This window comes from Athalia rosae, chromosome 2 (assembly GCF_917208135.1).
Source record: "Athalia rosae chromosome 2, iyAthRosa1.1, whole genome shotgun sequence".
NCBI lineage: Eukaryota > Metazoa > Arthropoda > Insecta > Hymenoptera > Athaliidae > Athalia > Athalia rosae.
The window spans coordinates 6,769,080-6,792,867 of record NC_064027.1 but is presented as its reverse complement, the minus strand read 5'-3'; the positions used below and the strand labels follow the sequence as shown (position 1 = coordinate 6,792,867).

The window sequence follows — 23,788 nt, the reverse complement described above, 5'->3', positions numbered from 1 at the left end:
CCGTCAGCTCATTACTTTTTTTTTCGTCAATTTCTTTTGTCAATCAGCGCGGAAATGATCGATATTGATTTTAATCTATAACGTTCTTTCCCTTTTCCCTTTGTTTCTTTTCTTTCCTTTCTTTTATTGACTTTTCGACGAAATAACGAAAAACGTTGAGTTAATTAATTTTCGCACGGAACGCTCGAGAAGGTGTTGGAATACAATTTGTACGGCAAAAAACTTGACAGAATTAAAAAATCTCGCTTTCCCTTGTCTCGCGCCATTGTTGCTTGGTTCGCGTTACTTTTGCTCCCTTGGTAAAGGCTCGTTCCCCTAATATTTGTCTGTAACAAACTTTGAGAATTTAATAAGCCTAGAAACTCCGAAGTTGGGATCTTCTCCTGGCTTTTCGCTTAGCGCATTGGTGTTATAATACATTACGCTTTGTAGGTACTGGTACTTCATCTGTATACGTACACGTGGAACACGTGTCGTAACACGTACGTACGTAGCCATATTTCTACCCACACGTACGTACGCGGCCAGCCTATTCGGAAATAATTATTGGCAACTCAAAGTTAGTCTTCCTTCTCTGAGGCTTAGTTCGGCCGGGACGCTACAAAGCCCAGCTTGATATATCGAAGCGTCGAATATCGTCAGTCCCTCGGATATCCGAAGATGCAGGGGTCTCCGTTTATACATAATAACGTTAAGGGATAAAATTAATCACCAAACAAAAAAGAAATCCATGTGAAAATCCGCACGTGCTCAACGCGACTTATTCATTTACTTGGTCTTTCTTTTCCGCCCCCCCTCCCCCTTTTTTACAGTCATAAATTTTGTAGATACATATACGCCAGTGATAATTCCGTCTATCTCGAGTCCCGGGTGTGCGTCAAGAAACACGTTTATTAATATCTCTGCAGCTTTATAATATATTTCGAGCCGGAAATATATTTCACCGATAAATACGAATCAGCGGATTACTTATACGCGATCCACCTGCTGCAGCAATCCCTCACAACGAATCGAATTTTCTCCATAGAATTTCGAACGGCAAAGATTTACGCCATGGAATTTCAGCCCCCTTCGTATTATTTTGGGATCTCAGATTCCCCGTTGTCCTGCATATTCGTTTTTAACATACATATACTTGTATAAATCGTTCGTACGTTCATGTGCCAAAAATATCCCGCTGTTTGCATTTCGATGAAAATGCGAATCTTCGAAATTTAACGTCGAAAAATGAAAAAAAAAACACCCTCCTCGAGGGATATTTAGGTCATCGAACTTTTCCTGAGGACGGTACGTTGCTACCACCCCGTAAAATATATATATATATATATGGATGTATAGAAGTGTGTGATTGATCCACGTTTTGCGCGTGTATGTACGTACAGGTATATTAAATTTCAGTGTCGGTGTAGGGAAAATATCTTCCAACTTCCTGAATTGCCTGACCAAAGATTTGGCGGAGTTTTTTGCAAATATAATATCCAGCCATATATGCAGAGTATGATCTTGAAAAGTATAATGGATATTGCACTTATTGAAAATTCGATTCACAACTTATACCTATAGCGTGCGCGATATCCATTGTATTGAATTTCATCCACGGTAGCAGTTCCTCTTACTTTTTATTAGATTTTTTTTTTTTTTCAATAAATTCGTAGTTTTTCTGGAACAAAAAAAGATTCAATGAAATCCATAATATCCCGCTACAACTCGCAATATTAAATTGTGAGATTATACCCCTTATAGCGCGCTGCAAATAATAAAATATCATTACGGCAACGCATAAAAAGGGGTTAATATTAGTTGAATGTGTTCAGATGATGGTCGCGCGTACCTACACTCGTATGTCAGATGCATATAACATCGTACGAAGCAAAGCATACTTTACGTGCAATAAAAGCACACGCGCACCGAGTGTTATGATGGAATTTTGCAGATTTTCTTCAATAACGGTCGACACGATTTTTTTTTTTTTTTTCCTGCAGTTCCATTTCCGTATAAACCGTTCAGAATTTTCGCGGTGCAATTTTTGAGGGCGTATCCTTTTTTTTTTTTTTTTTCGTTGTGTATACCTATCGGAAATGCCCGGTATAACGACGTGGATGCGGTGACTGTAAGATTGATGAAATTTCTTATTTCTTTGTCCGTCGAAAATTTTTCCGCTCGTGTTCCCTTTCCTTTTCTTTTTTTTTCGTTCGCTTTTTCTCCTTTCAGCGCTACATGTATACGCGCGTATACCGCCGATCCCTGTACCACCCGTGATCTCAAAGTGATCCGGAAATTGTGGGAGATGAACTTACCGCACGTGAACGCGACAAAAAATATATAAAATAAAATGAATAAAAACTAATGACATGTAAAATGAGGGAAAAAAAAAAATGGAAAACCCGCGGTAACCCGCGATACCGAAGAGAGCTCGAATCGCAATCGGTGACAGTATATGATTTTGATATAGCTAGTTAATAAGTAAGCAATATTTATTCAATGTTGGCAAAAATTGCATAAATGCAGAAACGTGCGGAGATTGGAAATTTTAACGAAAGGTTTACGAATGCGGTGTGTGTAGTTCGCACGTCACGCGGTTTATACGTAGGTATACCTAGGTGACGTGAAAAAAGGGGCGCGCGTAAAGATCTTTTTTCGAGTTTCCAAATGATAGATCGACGGTGTTTTTCAACGTCGACGAGAGCAAAGCGGAACTGTGGGGCTAAACTGTTCAATTTATGGCTGACTTTTACCGTTTCTCTGTCTATTTTCACATTGTTCGCTTCCTATAGCTCTTCGAACTCGCGCATATTTATGTAGCTCCTTTCCCGTCTCATCTGTTTTTAACTATATTTTTCTTAACTCATTCGAAATTCGCTCACCTTTCAAACCGCCGTCGTTAAATCACTTGCAACTGAAAATCCAATCGCAGAAGACTCTTTTAACCGGTAGTGACTGCTACTGAGAAAATTTATCACTATCCTAAGTTTAAAGCCTCTTCGGAGGATCTGAGGATACAGAGAAATTGGAAGAGAGAAAGGTTCGATACGAATTATGGTCTGAGCATTTAGTTTTTATCTTATTCTACAGCTTCGCTTAATTGTCTCGAAGATAATACGAGGATAATTACCAGAGGAAACGATGTTAGAATTCCCAATTTATATTCGCAAGTAAACGTAATCAGCTGTCTGCAAAGGTGTTAACTGAGATTTTTTTCTCATTTCCCAGCAGCTATCAACGAATACGAAAAAAACAAAATTCGAAATATATACCTAAGGCTAGTAGAGCAGAATGTTACCCAATAATCGAAAGTTTTAAGACTCTTCGGAATGTATTTCGACCCTTATTCGGTGGTCGGTTAAATTTCTGGTGAGCATAATGAAATTCTCTAAAGAGTATATGATACCCTCTTGTTTGCGGTCCTGACGATCTTTTAAATAAGTCCAGGAATAATCAAGACGTCGAAATATTTCTGGCCGGCTTGTGCTCGTCCGTTTTAATCGAACATCGTTGCAGTAATTTTCTGGCGTAGTGGAATTACATCGGTGTTTCTTGAAATCATCGTTCACGTCGTCCTCGTCATTATTCCCTTGATCCGTAGAGATATTCATTCACGTTCCCCAACCTTCTGCCGCGCCCCTATTTAAAATTTTTATAGCTCCTCTCCTCCTCTTTCTCTTGAATCAAGATTCTTAATGCATCTCCTAATCTACTAGGCACCTTAAACTTTATTCGCAATAACCAAATGCTGCTTACTGTAGCTCCTGCGAGCCCTACCGATTTCCTTTGTCAGAGCTATAACGTGAAACGGTGTTGGAAGTAAATTTCATGAAATTTTCCGTGGCCATTTGCGATTCCATTTCCTTTGAAGACTTCCCATTTCTATAGCTAATTAGTTGGAAACTTCTTTCTGCTAAATTGAATAATCAATTAACAGGAAGAGGAGTGTCGCCAGTCGTTGGATCCGAAGTACGCTCACCTTTCCGATGATCTTCATGTCGAAATTGCCGCCTTGGCACCACCGGCGGAAGCTCATGCTCGCATCGCATTCGCCCTTGCCGAGGTTCGAAAATACTTGATACCAGACAATAACGACAATATTCGTCAGGAGCAAATGCGGGAAATGGAACTCAGCATGGCCGACGATCCGTCAGGAAGTGAAGAGAGAAGACCTTCGGCAAGAGGCGGCGGAATCCTCAGGCCGAGCAGTCGCCCTTCGGTGCCTAGATCATCGAGGGGTGAGTTAGGTTGGGCTCAATTTTTTTTTTTTTTAATACGCAAATTTTCACACCGCGTCATTTTGTATCAGATCGTAATTCACCTCGAATTGACAGACTAAAATAACGTTCAACTTCGTCTACCAAAAGTGTATTTGCCCTCGTACGTATTAATAATTTTTGAAATACTCTAAAGTCCGTTAATATATTATAACTTTTATAGATAATTAGAAAAAAGATTATTCCTGGTGTAAATTAGGTATGATATACGTATGTACGGAGGTATATATGCACTTGAAACTTTGAACATATTCAGTCGCTCGAATGAGGTATTTTTTTTTTATCTCCGAAAAGAGTTTCATTCGCCCTGGTAATTGACGTACTACCCCATTTCTTTTCTTACTCTTTTTTTTGCAGCCGCTATTCTGCCGCCCCCATCAAGTCGAGGGCCTGTAACACGCCCCGTTCCAGCGAAGACCAAAGTATTCTCGATTTTGGATCGTGCAAGGGTTGCTATGGACCAAGGTTACGGGTAAATATTAAACTTTTTAACGATTGAGCGGGATATAATTAATTTTTATGTAATTATTTACTCAAAGTATAAGAAAGAACCTCTTCCCGTAGGTACGAAGCTCCCACGCCACCACCGAGCAGCCGAGTTGCTTCTCATCACGACTATGATTATCATCCTTCTTCTTCTTCGAGCAGTCGATACGCCGATCGTCATTACACTTCCTCATCGACGTGAGTTTTATTTCGACTGGATATTCGTTCTTTGTTTATTACCAGTATTACTGTTATCAGCGTTATTATATTCATGAATATTAAATGAAAAACTATAATCACTGTGTTTATGTATGTCCGTATGTATACGAAAGCTAAAGACTAAAAGCCAGCATTTGACTAGAGCTTAAATTTAAAGTGGACGTTGAGACAGCGTTCAACAGAGCATAAACAAGCCTCATTCGTTATTTTAAGCTCTGAAAATATAATTTAAGAACATAATTGTGCCACCGCTCACATCGCTCTAAAATGCTAATACCAATTACGTAGCTGCGTAAATTACACGTATCAAAATGGCTGAAGTACCTTCGTTGATACCTGGACTTTCTTTATTTCAGGGATGATTTATATCCTTCATCGAGGTACACAACGTATGAGTATGAGGACGATACTGTGCCACATTCTTCGCATGATTATTACGAATCATCGGAGTATCCAGGTACGTGACGTTATGTGTTTCTGGTATAATTTGATCAGATTGCTATCAAGTAATTGATTTTCACAACCTTGATAAATATCAACCGTCGAGGATATTTAAACGATCAAATAGTCCAGTGTTTAAATACTTGTTCTGATCGATTCCGTATTGTCTTGCAATAGACACCTACGTAAATTATGATAACATTAAATGATAAATGACATGTTAAAAAAAAATTTAGGTGATCTGCTGTTGAATAAAAGACAAAAAAAAAAAAATTATATCTTGTACAAAAAGCCGAAATAAGAAGGAAACCAAAGCTTAAAATCAAATCGTCGAATGCTAATTACTGTTTTATGTACGTTAGTCCTGTGCAAAAAAGGAAAAAAAAAAACCAATCGAAAGAAAAACACAAACAAAACAACAAAGAACAAGTTAATAATGCTAATATGAAGCGATATAGCGTAAAATTTAATGAGAGTGTGTCTTGAGCCAAATATAATTTCCCAGTTAGTTAATCGTAATAAAGAAATATTCAATAGTGAAAATATCACCTAATAATAAACTAATTATTCAATTCTAAATCCTCCCTGAAGTTCAAAATTTACGGCACAATAAACTTGAGGAAACAAAATCATACTTCTCATATCATTCGCACAAATTTGCATTTCAAGATGAATGAAAATTTTTGGTTCCTTCAATTTGTCCTTTCAGTTCGTTGATTTCATTGTTTCTCTCCCTCCCCCCTGAATTTGGCCCCACCGTGTTGTAGGGATGTGATTTCGATTATTCCGGTATTGATTTTTCGGGTACAGCTTCTGAAAAACCCTTTCACCTGCTTAAACCGTAAATTTTGAAATATTTTTGCAACAAAAATTTGCTGTTACTCATTTCTTTGATAGTATCTGTATAATTAACCAGAGATTTTATTTACTTGTTTATTCATTAATTTTCAATGAAATTTATTACTTCTCTCCCAAAACAAGTTATTAAAATTGCAAAATAATTACAAAATACTAAACGACGAAGTATTCAGATAAATACGATGTACATTTTTAATCAATTCTAAAGAAATTTATGAAAAGAAAAGAAAAACACGTTGGACATTTGAGGCTTAAATAAAATTCTTAATAACTTGTTTAATATTCTGAACAATAAGGAGATATTTTATAAGTTTATATATTGAAATTATTAATTTCGGTGTTGTGTTAAACTTGTAATAATGAAAATACATCACTGAATGACGTTCGCAGAGGAGTCATCGAGCCGCGCGTGGAAATCATACAAGACCACCACCACATCGAGCTCAAGCTCGCGCTACCGCACAGCTCCGTATTCCCGTCCGTCCAAGTAAAAATATTGAAAATATCTTCATCTCAATACAGATCCACCTTTCTTACCGTTCCCTTCAATTCCGTTTTCCACTTTTCCGAAAGATGAAAACTCTGTTACTTTCTGCCTACGTTCGCAGCCTTATCGTTTTATACAGAAAAATAACAAGTGATGATAAAAGAAAGAAAAATAATAATCTCTCAGACACGAGGAGACTACTCCGATCGATCTTCACACAAATGGAATAAAATGAAAAGTTGATAACAAATATAAGACAAAAAAGAAGAAAAAAATCAACGTATAAAAATAACCATTAAGTAACAAAACAAAAAAAACAACGAAAAAACCGCATTGTTGTTGATGACGTCGCGATATTTTCATTTAAAAATTATCGAAAATTATTACAATAATTTTAAGCAATTGATATACAGATATTTTCTGATTTTATTACATAACAAGCATGAAAATGTGAAATCGCGGGGAAACTTCTATTTGTAAATGCTCTAATTTCACATCGTTTCTTGTCGTTCCTTCTTTTTTTCCGTCTTTTTCTTACAATATATTTTCAGACCGGAAATGGAACACGTCAACAAGAGTCCGTTACTCCTGATGGATAAACCGGACAACCTAATGACGAAAATGTAAACGAGAGCAAAAAAAAAAAGAAATGAAATGAAAATTTTAAACTATCATAGAAAATTACTTCGTGATCTAATCATCGTGTACAGCAGTTCTTCTCAGTCATTTTTGTTTTATTCTATTTTTTCTTGCAACGTTAAAATCAAACAGAATACGTTTTAATTTCTCTAAAAGCCGTAAACCCAATCCTTAATACCCTCTCCCGAAATATGGCGGTCCTGTGGAAGATAACTAATGACGAAGGGTAGAGGACGAAGAGGATCCGTGGCGTAAAATAAGTAAACACTTAGATAAGAACATTAGGGTCATTTACTTGTTTATAATCTTTGTAAGGGTAAGATAATAACAATGATAATCATAATCGATAATATTATACTCGAACAAATGACGAAATATCTACTCTCCTCATGTTTTAATCAAAACTGGGCGAACAATTCTCCATTAAACTGATAATTGGCAACAATTAAAAGAAAAAAAAAAACGCAATCAAAAATACCATACGTTTCACTAAAATGTACAGCACGGTACATGTGAGCAAAAAAAATGTAAACGTTAATAAATGAAATATTTGCATATAAATATGCAACTGAATCGAAAAAAAATTAAAAAAAAATTTATTCAACATGAATAAGTACTAGGATTAAACGAACAATTATTATACATATTTAATTGTGGAGCTATAGAGACAGCAGTAATTATTGTCCGTAATATAGATAAGTATTTAGATACTTTAAATGTCTTAAAAATGAAGTAAAAGAAAAAAGAACGCAGGAAAATATTGCTGTGCGAATAACGACCAACGTGTGACAGATACCTTTGTGAAAACAAAAAAGAAAAAATGTAATTATTATAACGACGACTTATAGGCATAAACATTTTATCAACTATCTCATTAGAAACCATTAAATACTTGACTATTAATAAACCACAAACGTGTAAGACGAGAAAAAAAAATGAAAACAAAAAAAGCAAACGAAACACGTATTCTACAATGTAATTGTCATAAAGAGAAAAATACAAATAAAAATAATAAAAACCCAACGTCCTTTTTTTCTATAAACATGATAATACTCATTCCGATTAATATTATGACGTTAAATATTTATAAAATGCGCGTTCGGCATGCCGAAATTGAGATACCATGAGTATACCCATTTTTCAAATTTGAACGTGTAATAAATCGCAATGAAATGTAATGTAATAACGATGGCTTGGTGGGTGTGCGCGAACGGAAGTAAAAAATAAATTAAATAACATAGGACATAGATGGAGAGATACCTAAGAACAAAAGGAGAAACAATAACAACATTATTTTTACGGATATTCCAGTTTTAAAACTTATAAAACAATTTTTTTCTCCAAGGCACGTTACGAACTCTTGTTTGTAATACATACTTTACGGAAAATGGCATAATCTTAATCGGAAGATAAATATCGTTGATAAAATTTAATTTATATCCTCTCGTTTAAGTTTTAAGTAAGATAACGTACATTATGAATCCCATAATGATGAATGTCACATTATACCTCTTGTCGAGAAACCTAATTAAGAGACGACCAAACCAACTTATGGTAAAGTTACTGGCAATAGATGGATGATGATGCATCCTGTCCTGACTTAGGCCTCATCGCCTCTGAAAAAATCCTCTTTCTAATACTATTCTCAATTTATTCTTATCAGGTGTATAGAAGATCCATGTTCGCGTGGGAACGCGTACTTGCCGAAAAAAAAACTTCAAAGGTTTTTGGTCTCTGTGAGGCACCGGACCATGAAGTGCCTTAATGTGAGTATACTGCCATGGTGTTAGCTCAATGATATTGATCGTGTTATATTTACCTTCGTGCTTTTTATTGTCTGGAACGAATGGGACGAGTGAATGATTGCTTTTCTCATGATGGGCTCAAAGATTATTGAAATATCTAAAATCCCTTCAAGAAAAGTTTTTCCCCCAAAACGACAGGACTACGCATGGTGAATATGAATGATAATAATTCAACTATTCTTGAATTACTGAAAACCGAAATTAATGCTGGGTTTGAATTTTAAGTGGCTCTCATATCCATCCGACATTTATTACAGCTTTTGTCAAGTTTGCCATTGCTCTGCTGTGATATTATATTTCGTAACTCTGATCCCACAGAGTTCTCTGCAAAGTCATGTGTGACACGTTTTTTTTTTTTTTTTTTTTACAGTAATACTATTTGAAAATTACAATGCCGGTGAATCGTACCGCACTCCTTTGAACAGCTATGACTTTTATCTTTGGTCTACCTTCGAGGCATTTATGAATATCGGACCGATAATACCGGAATCGGTGAATATTTTTTTTATAGATTTATAGTCTTCTATATATTCTAAATACGGCATCAATTCGGTCAATTAGTGTCTCTTGAGACGTGGGAAGGATTGTCGTTACGATGCTTCGATATAAACAAGTGACTATATTTGTTCTTAATTAGAGAGAACTGAATTTTTTTCAAGATTATTTGAGTACCTCTGCAAAACCATAAATTAGATTAAATTATTACAGCCAAGTATTCGGTGCTGCTTATTAAGATGAAAATTCGAATAATGATTCGATCGTTTGATTGTCATTTACAGTTATTTGAGAACTTAAATTTATGAGATAGAAAAGTATCTTTTCAGGTCGAAGATTCGTGGGGATCCATCGCATGAACGCATTTTTCATACGTATATAAGTGCGTACTTTTTTATAATAGGTATGCACTACGCAGAAGAAAAGTCAACGTTCGTGTATGTGATGAATTATATAATTTGAATAATAAATCAATGTGAAACTATATATTTTATACAAATATTTAGCAAAGCTCGTTTCTTACAACCCCCGCCCTTGTTTATGCCAATGAGAAACAAAAAACGAAATATTCATTCGTCAGAATGATGGATAAGGAAGGAATACTCCAAATCTGGAATTCAATTGACCAAAGGATTGATTTCTATGCTCTGGGGGGTTCTTGAAATTGATCGAACGAAAATGAACAGTAGATTTCTCATTTATTATAAAAACAATATTGGCAAATACTGAAATTACATTGCTTAAATTTGCGTCATTTACGATATAAATTATATGTATATAGGTATGTATTTATATATAACTCATAGTAATTTGATATATTTACATGGGAAGAAACATAATATAATAACGTGAGCATTAATAATGTAAAGTAGGTATAAGTGGTAGCATTGTCAATTAACATAATTTTCTTCTTATTCCTAGAACTAAACTGTCAATTAAAATCGATGATAAATCGCGGTTGACTTTATAGATTTAGTTTGACGGGACAGAAAGTAGTTAATAACCAAGTTGGACGATTAGATGAAGTGGTCATGGGACAAGGCAGTGCTATCATCGTGTTTTTGCCTTTTCACATGTCGTTTCTAAAAATAATCGATGACGAGGGAAATATAAGGAATTGAAATGTGAGTCGTGCGACAGTTTTGAGTTTAGCTCACAGCGGTGCAAAATACGGTGCAAGTAAATGACGTCCATATGTCTGTGTTATTTGTGAAATTTTATATAATAGCTGAGAACCTAAATTGAATTTGTTAATCAGGATTTATATTACTTAAGAAACAATATTCTTATTTATTTATCACACACCGATATACAAAAATGAACCGTATTATTATCAGAATATAATATACTACTAAATTCAAATATATTTCATACAGATAAATCCGAGTATCTTACAAGATTAGAACGATGCTTGATTGCGAAAAGTAATCGTCGACAACATTCCTTCACAGTTGGCACAGAAATTCTGGTAGAAAAGATCATTTCTACGCATATCTATGTATAACGGTTATAAATAAGTATTTTTTTATTTTTTTTTTTGTCAATTTTTTCAGTATTGTTTGCTTTCCTTTTTCTTCTCTTTTCATTCTTTTTCAAGTATATTTATTTAATTTACGGGCCTTAAAATCTATAGATTTCTAATTATATTAATAATTAGTTGCGAGTGAAAATAAGGTCAGAGTTTTTTTCGTCTAACTTATCAAACTACATGCGCCATGCTTGACCGAAGCCTATTCAATTATCATTATTATTACGTAGTCAGGCTAATCGAGTTTAAAATTTTTATATCGTTACATTTCTAATCTATCCTACGGTGACGATCGATGGAAAGAAAAAACGTCGGGGAAAAAAGATTTGAGATAAAGAAAAAGTTGTACTCTACAAAATTTTTAAGCGACACAATGAGATGAAAATCATTTTGCTAATTCTATAATTAAAATTTTTATTATTTCTCTCATTCTCTTTTACCTCCCCTTACTTCATTCTAATATCATATACATTTCTACTCAATATCCCACTCTTCGATCCGCTAGTACTCGATTCATAAATTTCTGCTATTAATATTATTAGTTCTGTATTTATATTTTATTATATATAAATTCCATTCAGGATCGGTGAGTACGTTATATCGGAATCAAACATGGCGTCTTGATATATACCCTTATGTTTTATATAATATATAAAGTAATCTCGAGTTGTACACTTCTCTATATTTATAATACCATCCCTAATGAAAACATGGAATGTGGGTATAGCATTTATATTTATTTTATTTTATTTTTTTCATTATTAACGTATGCCTTAATTATATATGATTACATCACAAGAAAGATTCAAATGCTCTGACACATTTTGGGAACATCAAATGCTCTCAAGTTTCTAACTTAAAACTTACGAATCTAATGTTTAGTTACAAAGTTAGATATGTCTCAGGATCTCCTGATCACGTTGTACTTGATACGATTTTTCATTATACATATATTTCATTTAATCCTCTTTTTTCTTTATCTTATCGCATTTAAATCATCATCCAGTACTCTCGACGTTATTCATATTCATCATCATTCTATACACATAAAAGAGTTTTAGTACCTGTGCGATTTTTTTCTAACGATTTTTTTTCTCTCTCTTTTTCTCTTACTCATTACCTGGCAATACACACTTTCTCAAGTATATTATATACATATCGGTAGGTATATGCTATCATATTGCGTTTCATTTTTAGCGCTTCGCTATTCGCAAGCGAACGCCTCTTCGCACTCACATAGTGAATATTTTTGTATACGCGTAAATATCCCCATACTCTCTGATCGTCATCATCGTAATTGGCACGTTTTAAATGGCAAGTTTCACGTTGGCACAATGTATACAATATTTATTATTGAAAGTTACTTCATCAAACTCGTTGATTGAAATTTACGATTGTAAAGTTTTCAGCGCGATAAGGAACAATGTCTTTTTTTCATTTTTAGTTTATATAGGTATATTATATAAATATTTATTTTTTGTCATTTGTTCTTTGAATATCCCACCACCATAGCGTTTCTTATTTTATTACACTTTCCAAACGATTTTTACGGACCGAAAGTTACGGTACAGATAACGTTTTACAAGTATAGCGTATTATAAAGTACTATAGCCTCTCGGACGGCTTTTACCGTCTGCAGTTTCCACGTTTTTTGTGTGCAGTTTTTTCTTTTTTTTTTTTTTTTCTCTCTACCTCGAATGTTCGCAATCTTGCGAAAACGACATGTACTTAGCTTGCCTCCGAACGTGCGAAGTGAAGTTGAATGAAAAACATCAAATTGCAATCAACAGACGGTTCATCTTCACTTCACATCGCTTGTCTTAAAAATCTCTCGTATCGGAATGAAGAAACGAACAGTCAGTTACGACAGTTCCTTCAATCTCTCTCTCATGGTACTTTCTTTTTCTGTTCTTCTCCTAATGGTCATAATGATAAAAACCGACGGTTAAATTTGAACAGGATCAAGTCTCTCTGTTCTTGTCATGGATAGTTACAGATACCGTGTATCCGCGTTGTGTGGGCTGTCCAGGAACGTACGACTGACTCTAGCCGCAGCACTATGTTAATTTCATAGATCCATTAGTTCGGACTGTGCCCGGAAATTTGTCTAAGGAGAAAAGAAAAAAAATACAGAAAAACTATATAGAGTCTTTGTTTTTTTTCCCCTCCATTTACTCTGCAGACCTGCCAACCCCTTTTTGTTCAGTGATCTCTCAAGGCCATTGACCTCCTCATAAACCCTTTAATTGTATGTACGTGCACTATTCGTTTGATTTCACTTTTCTTTGTCTTTTCTTTTGTTTTTTTTTTTGTTCAACTAATCAACGTTTCTTCCGTTACATACGATCAGAGAATTTTTATACGCTTCAGTTTTTGATATTTTTTTCGTTTAACTATCTCTGATCGATACATAGCAGTTTTTCATTTCATTATTTTTGTGCGCGTTAGTTGTAGGGCCATGAGTGTCTGATCGAGGTGACCACGTTTGAGGTTGGCGGGTCTTCCGGGCGTCACTTCTTCATGTCGTTCATCAGCGATCCGTCCTTGTTCTTATTACCTTCGTGATTCGGTTGCTGGCTGCTCGTTACACCGCTACCATTTCCTGGATACATTTTCTCCATATGCTGCAACGACTCCCCGAGTACATTCTGGAAATAAATATGACACGCGATCTCGATTAATATCACATTCGGTACATCGTGACCGATTCAGTTCTACCGAGGACTGCTTTGATAAATAAGCAGGAGAAGATAATGGAATGGAATAAAAAAACAAAAACAAAATAGAACAGAGTCGAATAAAATTGGAAATTGGTTTACCTGTAACGCCGTGAGAACTGCTACCATCGCCGGACTGCCAAACCCGTGCGATATCAGAGAAAAGTGCGTCAAATGTCGCTGTATACTCGGGTCTAGGATGTGCGGTGGTCGGGTATTGCACAAAGGCGACCTGTCCTGGTTTAAAAGATCCATCAGCTCTTTGGTGACTTGTCTGTAAAGAAAAAGAGGCGAACGCCTTCGTTGTAACTTGACAGCCCGTGCGAGTGTGTATGCTGCAATAACTGCTCGAAAGGCTTAGACATTTTGTACCGTGTTAACTAAAAGTTGAAGAGTAACCGAACGTCGCGCGAAGCCCGGGAAAGTACATTGTATAATATAACGTATACAATATTCTTAGAACATCGTCTGCGGGAGGAGTTTTGAAAAAATGTTTCTCCGATCCTTCTCATTGTGTTAATCGAGACAAGCGGCGATCAAATGCACGCGGAAAGTACCCCGCGGTTATCTTTATTTCTTTCTATACTCGAAACCCCGAGTTATGCGACGCTCGGTAATGCCTGGTCATCGCGAGTTCCACCTGATCGTATCGAAATCTCCGACGCTGCGAACCGCTGCACACAATTCCGCAGTGAAGTTTCGCCGCACCGATAAACTGTACCCATAGGATGATGTAATTGCTGCGCTTACACACGATCACGTGTATCGCTGTATTCGATTCGAACAATTTCGGAAGAATAGAGGAGGGAAAAAAACGGGAAAGGCGAGAGAAAAAGTGGAGTGATCGTTGTACTCACTTTGCGGCATGTAGCTCCTCTTTTCGTCTGTAAGAGTCCTGTGGTTCGCAGTGTTGCCGACAAAGATATTCCGCGATTTGTCTCGCTGGGAATTCGGCTTCGCACACGTATCCGAAATCTCTAGCGAGGTGTATAGCCTCTCCTGAAACGACAAAAGGAAAAATAAGCAAATCAATGATTATTACAGACCACAATTCACTTCGTACACGCGCGATAGAGACGTCGGGACGGTTATTCGATCGTCGTTATTACTTTGATTACGGTCAATATTGATACTAATTTCTAAACGTCGAACGGATTCCTGTGTGTACTCTACGTACACCCTGTAAAAACAAAAAATTGAATCCTCGCGGTTCGCACGACGACCATTTGACGGGCGTAGATTTTTCGCCCCGAGGCTTGGGATCGACCCCCATCCGCAGCGTGTATTACGACGCGTTAGCGTACAAGAGAAGAATTTGCAATCTTTAATCACTTAAGAGGTAGCGAGGTCATCGACCTTCGGGGTACGGTATGTAGTCCAGTAAGAGCCCCGGCGTGCCGGATGACTTCATAGGTTCAGGTTAGTGGTTCCTTTTGCTGCCCGGTTTGTAATTACAAATCTCGAACGTTTCCGAGCCGTTGTTGAGCCCGCTGGGCTCTATTAACCGTCAACTATCAACGCCACACCCCGTCCCCTTTTGCCCGGAGCTTACAGTTGCACGAATATGTGTATCAACATTTTATACATACGCATACCGCATGCCCGTATATACCTGTCCTAGAATACATCGAGAAGCATACGGGGCACACGCCACGTGCTCTACAAATTACATCCAATTTTTTACCGGCTATTGTTTATACCCAGTTTATTATACCTGGATGGATAGAAAGAGAAGTCAAGCTTCGGTATACCGAATCTTACAAATTGAGACGATCATCGTCAGTAACAAAATAGATGTATGAAAGAATAATAAGATGAATATGATCGGGTTGATTCGTTCGTCCAACGAACGAGAAAGCGATTATTATCGGTATATAACGTAGGTACGATCTTTCCAAGTCGTCCATCAAACTGCAACGATTTTTTTTCATTTAATCTTAATCTTTTTTCATCCCATGTGATATCGTATGTCGAGAAGTTGAGAAAAACCTTTTTTTTTTAATCGCGTCTCAGATTCCACGCGTGATTAAACCGAACCCTGTATGAGTATTGATGAAGATATCGTTCGCCGACGTGAATGATCGGGAGAATATCTGTATAAATAAGTACGCAACAGCTCCGAATTATTAATTTAATCTCAAATATTTCTCAATCAAGAATAAATATATCCTTCCTCCACATTCGGCGTTGCACGGTTAAAATTATCGGACCTTTGAATTAGAGGAGGAAAAAATTGATAAATAAAATGAACGAAAAAAAAAAGCATATGAAAAAAATGAGAAACAAGCGATTCAAAGATCTCTTGATTTATTCGAGCGCGCGGCTTTAGCTGCGCACGATTGCTCGCAGTTTTGGGTTATTAATTTAATCTCCAATGTTCTCAAGTCAGGTATATTATAACTTATATACCTCTATGTATTACACGTACCGAAGTCTTCGCATAGAATCGTGCTGCGTTACCAAGAAGTGAGGTGTGCGTCGAGCTGATTTCTAAATAACGTTCGATCTGATTGGATTTGAACGACCATCTCGTTTTTTCAATTTCCGTTTCTTTCTCTTTTTTCTCCTCTCAACTCGATTTGCAAATGTAAAGAGATATCCAAAGTGTATAAAAATACATCCGCACGTACGAGACGGCTGTATAAAAGCGGCATATTAGAGTCACCGGGTATTAATTAAGCCGTTGTTTGCAACTTTTATATTCAATATTATCTATCGGCCATCGTTCAGCAATGACTCATGAAATTTCTCGACAGTTATTCAGCTATATCTGCTAAGCACGGTGCAATAAACGCCGGTTGTATGTACATGTAACTACGAGTATTACACGCATCATATCTATGTATATCTCTAACTTTATATTCCACTATACCCTGAAACCGTCATTGCATTTTCCCCTTCGGGCGTACACGTACAATAATAACGTTTCGTACGTACATTTTACGTACAGACGTATAAATAATATACGTGATGCATTCCCCCGTTCTCGCTGTACAACTACATACGTACGTCGACTCGACGATCATTTTTACGTACAGCAAACATTTGATATCCCTACATTAAACGTATTGTAGGTATGAAAGAACGATTGCGGATACGGGGCCAATGGGGTTGACCCCAGCGAAACTACGCCGCATTTCATATAAATTCACAGTTTAAACTCTGAACCGCTGCGTAGTCGATCGAAAGACGAAATTAATTACCGTACGGCGTCGATATTAATTCGGGTCGAAAAAAATCTTTCAATCGCAACATCGCCCGTCGATCGGTACGGTTCGCGTTACGCGGTAGTGCCCGATCCGTATACACCTGTTAATCACGAGGTAGTATAAATGGGGATCGTGCGATAATAGATGATGAGTTATTTGCGCGTACGAAATTATAGTTCACAGTTTCGCGCCCAGCGAACTTGGGCACGATCGCGTTGACTGAGGTGGAGGGAAAATTTTTGCTAATTCGTTTGTCGTGGAGGTTCAAATTGTACATAGGTATGATGTGTGGATACCGTAGCTACGTTGATTCGGGATCGAAAACGAGGATAGATTCTGCTTTACTGACTCAGCCGCCCGAGAGATTGCCTCGGATCCCAAAACGTTTACCGACCTGATATCGAGATAAATCTAAAGGAAGATCACATACACATACGTAATATACATTGAATATATATGTATGTATAGCCACGTGATCGCGGAGTTCGAGTTCCCTGAAGCCCCATAAGATCATCGGCGCACGATCTTCGATCCTCCGCAACCGCAAATGATCTTCCCATTACGATCGATATAGCGTAACGATCACAAAGAGATTTCGGGAATTTCTTCCGCATCCCGAAAGGGGCTATAAAACCCCCTCCGGTTCCGCCCCACCCCCCCTAATCGCCCCATTCTTGTGGTTTCTTCAAATACCTACGTCCGCAAAATGCAATAAAACAAAACCAAAGAAAAAAAAAAATATGGTCGATATTAAAAATTGAGTATAAATTCAGAAGAAAAAAAAAAAAAAAAAAACAAACTAGCAAAGCGTGTATTCACTATACATTCACCCCGGGTACGGATAATTTTCTCCGTTACAAGTTTGGACAAAGTCGATTTCTTTGGGATCACGAGAGAAAATATAATACACACGTATAAACCTCTGTGTACTCCGTTGTACATCGGTACACACGAAAGAGAAGATATAACTGACGAACGGCGTCCCGGAGCGATATACGTACAACACGATACAACTTCAGAGCAGCTGGAGAAAAGATGGACCTGTAGGAACTTGGAGGCAATTTAAATCCGAAACGAAGTCTGGACGCGTATATTCGTATGGAAATCGATTACATGCGGTGTATATAACGTCTCTCTATACCTTTTATGTATAACTTGTACACACACCGCAGTCGTTGTGTAGCATTTCAGAGAGATTTCGTCGTCCCATTGTTTTCAACCTGCAACGATTTATACGCGCGTGTATATATTCGCGGAGTAAATTTCTCTCGTGAAAAAATAGATCATTGTTGGGTACAGCGGATCACCGAATTATTTTCAGCCTTCATCTTTCAAGTTCTCCGTTTCCACGTGCGTAAAATTTTCTCAATCGCTGTTCAGCTTCGCGATTGCCGGTAAATTTTTCGTCAAACCGATGGCTGATCTCCTAACTCTGCTCATCAAAAGTGGAGAGGTGCAGGGACCGTTAAAAAAATTTTTCGTCAATAAAAACGCGCGGTGTAAACTTCCGCATTTGTCTCGGTCGGTATTTAATTATTTCATAATCGGATCAGCCGTTTGGAGGGGGAGTGGGAGAGCCACAGAAAATCATGGAACGTATACCTTATGCAGGGATCGTGCAATGATAATCCCGTGGAACGAGTTGATATTTATTACTATGTAGATCGCGATACGTTCGATGAGATTAAACGAGTTAACGCGCGCCATCCACCTGTCGCGAGGATTCGCTCTGTAATCCGAGCTTTGAATAAACCAGCCCGAGCCCTGCGATCGAACTTCTATCGGGCTACGCCGTAATTGCGACTAATTTTAGAACGTCATCGAAAAAGGAATCATCTCGTCAATCGGCGGACTCGGTTTCATTTTTTGTTTTATTTTATTTTATTTTATGTTTTTTTTTTTAAATCCTTCTTTCAAATTGATTTCACCGCGTTGAAAGGACGAGACAATGTGATATTCCAAACACAGCGCGCACGAGCGGACGACGTTTGACGGTGCAAAGTGTGGGAATTACTTTGCGTGAATTTCAGTACGTACGTACGTACAATATAGTATATCCGTGACGCCCACTCGTGCGGAGTAGTAGAAGAATTCAACGTATTATATCCATAGGATAGTACCTACTCTCATCATCCTTTACGTCCTGGACAGTAAAGCCGCTAGCGTCTTCCGCCAGCAGCGCGAGGGTTTAGTTGGTTGTATTATATTAGTATGTAAAAATACGTACATACATAGGTATACAACTGAAACGTCTCGGCGTAAGATCGGTGTAACGAGAATCTGCTTTATTGTTATGGATTGTCGAGTAAAACACGCTCTTGACGTCCCGACGCGTCACCTTTCACGATCATCAAACGCCCGAGATGTCCGCGGACTCGGAGTTTTCACCGCCCTATTATATTTTCTCTTTCCATCCTACCATTGTACGTAAGAAAAAAGAGAAAACTGGTTTTCACAATTCATCATTGACATTGCACTTCGCAACGCGCGTATACGTATAACTTTTGCGGGGTGGTGCGGTACGCGCGTGTGGAACGATCTAATTACCATTCAAGTCGTCAGATTGTAGCTACGATACAGTCGACGCTACTCGAAAGGGTTGAGTATAACGTATAACGCGTGTGCAGCGAGAGAGACGATCGGAGATATGCGTCCGCTGAAGTGGTCCGCCGTCTTCGCGGGCGATTTGTTTCTCATTTGTTTTTTTTTTTTGTCTCTCCTTCGTTTTTTTATTTTTACATTTTTTCACATTTTTTTCTACTCGCGGGAAGTCATTTCACGCGAATAATTCTACGACGAAATAGAAGTGGATTATTACGGTGAAAATGAACGAATGAATATCGAGTCAAGTGGAAGGGAAGAGAACGCGATCGGTTGGATCGGGTCGCGCGAAGCAAGTGCAAGACATTCCCACGACCATATAGCGAGACCACGCCTGAATCGATCCTCCATAAGTCGTCCTACACTGATTGCCCGGTGCCACTTCGAATTAACGAGTGGTGTTCACTACGGGGGCATTGCTATACGACCGGACTCCGTACCGACTGACCACAACGCGATCGATACGCAAAATTGGAAGAAATTCTCGTACCGATTTCTAGACCAGATTTATCAACCCGCACACGTCACTCCGCGTATAGAAAACATCGTCTCATTTATGGAATTAAAAATTATACAGATTTCAAAGTATATACCTACGAAATATTATATGTGTGTGCACACATATATATCTACGTACTTTGGTTCGATATGTCTACGGCAATTAGGATACATAATTTCGCCACAATATATAATTTCCGCGATATATTTCATCGTAGCCAAATTTTTTTTATTTTCCCCCTTTTTCGTTTTTTTAATCTGCGTTCCGCAATTTTTTGAATTATTGCGTACCCCCCCGTTTGCTCTACAAGCTCGAAGGATTAATTAATATCGTGACACTGAATAATATCTTCCGCTAAAAAGTACCTATGCATAAATATATATATATGCATACCTATACTTATACGTATCGTGTGAGGTAAAAATAATTTTACGACCATTATAACTTCTGAATTAATTATTTACGTCACCATAATTCTTTTTTTTTCCTTTTTTTTTTTTTTTATTCGCCATGAAAACGCAGGTGAATAGCGATGAATGAAGACGGGACGCAAATGTTTGTGGGAAAAATTTTACCGAGATCTATACAGAAAAAGAAAAGCCGGCGTAAATATATGTAATAACAATTTGTGGGCGCTCCCGCGGTAGATAAGTGCTTTTAGGTATTATGTATGAGATAGGTAAGCACATGGGATATAAGCTATGGGTATCCGTGTATAGAGCGTTATGTGGTATTCGAGCATCGAAGTTCTCATACATGCACGTGGAAATATGTCCATTCGACGCTTATTTCCGCGTACGTATTTATTTTGTATTTATATTTCCTTTTTATATATATATACCACATACAATTCAAACGTATGACATACCGTACGGTAATTTCGAGTAATTTCTTGCACGCGGTGATAATTGCCCGAAAAAAAGAAACGGATTTGAGGAAAAAGAAAAAAAGAGTGTTTCGAAAAAAAAAAAACGTGGAACAAAATGAGACAAGAAGCAGAGAAGAAAAAAAAAAGGCAAAAGGAAAGGGAGGGGGAGGGGGAGGGGAGAGAAAGAAAGCAACGCGGCGAAGCTCGCGCTAGGTGTTTTATGGAAGCCAAGCGATCGTAAATTATAATCAGCGTCCGCACCAACACTTGGACGATCTTTTAGCTCGCGAGTCGTTAAGCCATTAAACCGTTACCAACTAATAGAAGAGTTCTCGAAGAGTACGAGGTATAAATACACGCAACTTTTCGCCGCATCCCGTAATCTGTGCAATTGCCCCCCCCCCTCGATGATATCGCTGATATCGTATATCCGTATAACTTCGCTCATTAACACCTCTTTTTCTCATAAAGCACCGCGAGGACCTCGACTCCGGAGGATCGGTTATGATAATAAAAATGAAAAAAAAAAACCAACAAAAATCGCCGGAAATCCGAAGCCGGTATATCTGGATTAATTATATCAATTATCATCAATGATCGCCAGCTGTCAGTGCGTTAATTATACACCAAAAGTTTGGGAGTCTCGTTTCGTCGTGTTATTCATCGACTATAATTGCTTTTTTTCGCTCACCTTCCACCATCGAAGTTAAAAGCGTAACGTTGGCTGCCTTCCTCCTGCCAGCGGGTAGATTCAGCCCAATTTTTTCCAGCTTTTCCCTCAGAAGTCTTCCGCCATTTTTAGATTTCGCTCTGAAACAGGTAGGAGAAAAATAGGCGATGTAAGAAGCCGTACAGATCGGACGTGCGAGGTAACTCCGAACCGCTCACGTGAACGTACAGCGCACGTAATATCATCTAACATGATGAATAATCGTAACAGAAATTATGATGGGTGTAGTTATAATAGATAAACGAATGGTTGTCACAACGATAATGTAGCAATAAATCATACTAATGATAACAACGGGGTAGAGAAATTATCGCGAATCATACGAGCAACGTACCGCTGTTGCACCGTAAAACTGACGTCATCTATATACAATTTATATACATATATATATATATAAATATAATAACCTCATATTATACGTGTACGGGTATTATATATGTATACCTATAGTTGAGCAACGCGAGCGCGGGCGCGTAACTTCACCGCGTTTTAAAATGAATTTTCACCTCGTACATCGCGGTTGGGGTCTCCACGTGTATATCTTATGTACCGCGCGTATATAACAGACCCACATATATGTGCGTAGTCTTCCCCGTCTTCCCAAACGTTCCATCATCCATCACATTGCACGTTGGTAACGGGTCCTCCCCGCGCGTTCCTCATCCCCGTATGCTCATTGTATGTACATACATATGTATCCGCGTGGTCGTGTGCGCTTGTATAAAATTGTATGTGCCTCCTCGTATCCTCTTTGGCTACTCGTGAATCCCCTCCGTGCGCGAGTTTACGACAGCCTTTATCTTCGTCGCGTTGGAAAGTCGGTAATTAATTCATTCGGCTGTCAGTATATAATATATAAGAGGTACGGTGTGCGAGTAGGACGTCGTACTTGCGTACATCTTTGCTTCGCTCGGACGTAAGAAAATAAAATTGAAAAAAAAAGAAAGAACCATCTCCTTTTTGAAAAAGAAAAAAAACTACGCGCCATCCGTAACATTAACTTCGGAGGGATAAACGACATGAGCCGATAAAGTAGATCACGCCACGCCATAATCTGACCACCTCGGAAGCCCTTCGTATAGGAGAAATGGGTAAATGGAAAATAGGACGATCCCTAAGCGCGTTGGTGCTTCGATTTTTCGCGAATCGAATGGGCATCAACTTGGGGTGAAATTTCGTATTTTGTAGAGAGCGAGGGTGGAGCGGATGGAATCGAGCAATCGAGATCTCGTGGAGTTGTGCGATGGTTTATCACACGTCGCAGGTACCAAATAAATCGTACATTGTTTGTATTACGGGTATGAAACGAGTGGGTAAACATTTCGAAAGCGGAAATCGCCGCGGAGGCGTATCGCGCGTCTCCGTTGCGTTTGAAATTTCGAATTGAATCGAAGACGGAATCGAAAAGGGACTGCGGGAGTGGAAGGGAGACAAAGTTGAAGGGTGCTCGAACGTGCCAAAGAGCGTTCTTCACTCATTACGACGTCTTGTCTTGCAAACGATTCTCCGTCTTGGTCGACGTCCCGTAATTTTCTACGCTTCCGTTTCCTCTCCTCGCCATCATCCTTACTCGTACACCTCTTCCCAATTCTCTTACAGATATATACATACAAGATACGCTAACACAGTCGAGCAATACGTGTAAGCGTACCACGAACTCTGCACTGATTACGAGAGCCCTTCGCTACTGGCATTGTTAGTTCCTTAACAGGTCCCTCCGAATTCCAACGAAATTCCACCCGCCATTTATATCAATCTTTTCGTACTTTTCGCACTTGATTTTTCAGCGGATCGGTGTAGTCTGGCGAACGACGAAATTACCCATGCATCTGTGAAATCGATGTTAAATTCACCCGTATCCGCGTTAACCCGCACCCTATAACGTCGCGTATCGATCGTCGATAATAATTGTGCATAAATTACGAGTGCGATCTCACGAATTAGTAG

The 23,788-nt window shown here is 38.1% G+C and overlaps 2 protein-coding genes across 13 annotated transcripts in view; one reads left to right on the top strand and one right to left on the bottom strand.

Moving 5' to 3' along the window:
• The window catches only part of LOC105684675 (KH domain-containing, RNA-binding, signal transduction-associated protein 2-like), a 54,617-nt gene extending 44,427 nt beyond the window's left edge, over positions 1–10,190 (top strand). For 2 of the 10 annotated variants that reach the window (XM_012398227.2, XM_048650977.1), the window contains exons 4-8: positions 3,920–4,220; positions 4,617–4,731; positions 4,824–4,943; positions 5,321–5,421; positions 6,654–8,412. In XM_012398227.2, the coding sequence (XP_012253650.1) occupies positions 3,920–4,220; positions 4,617–4,731; positions 4,824–4,943; positions 5,321–5,421; positions 6,654–6,754 (738 nt within the window). In that variant the 3' untranslated portion in view covers positions 6,755–8,412. Of the gene's footprint in view, positions 1–3,919; positions 4,230–4,616; positions 4,732–4,808; positions 4,944–5,320; positions 5,422–6,653; positions 8,413–9,052 lie in introns of those variants that run through there. The other 8 variants (XM_025746944.2, XM_020851591.2, XM_012398224.3 and 5 more) reach the window with 6 other exon arrangements.
• Positions 10,191–10,370: 180 nt separating this feature from the next.
• LOC105684677 (transcription factor AP-2-epsilon) overlaps positions 10,371–23,788 on the bottom strand; it is a 90,236-nt gene continuing 76,818 nt past the window's right edge. For 2 of the 3 annotated variants that reach the window (XM_020851585.2, XM_012398231.3), the window contains exons 6-10: positions 21,803–21,921; positions 14,792–14,933; positions 14,037–14,208; positions 13,775–13,865; positions 10,371–13,324 (exon numbers count right to left, since the gene is read on the bottom strand). In XM_020851585.2, the coding sequence (XP_020707244.2) occupies positions 13,275–13,324; positions 13,775–13,865; positions 14,037–14,208; positions 14,792–14,933; positions 21,803–21,921 (574 nt within the window). In that variant the 3' untranslated portion in view covers positions 10,371–13,274. Of the gene's footprint in view, positions 13,866–14,036; positions 14,209–14,791; positions 14,934–21,802; positions 21,922–23,788 lie in introns of all 3 variants that reach the window. The other variant, XM_048650975.1, reaches the window with a different exon arrangement.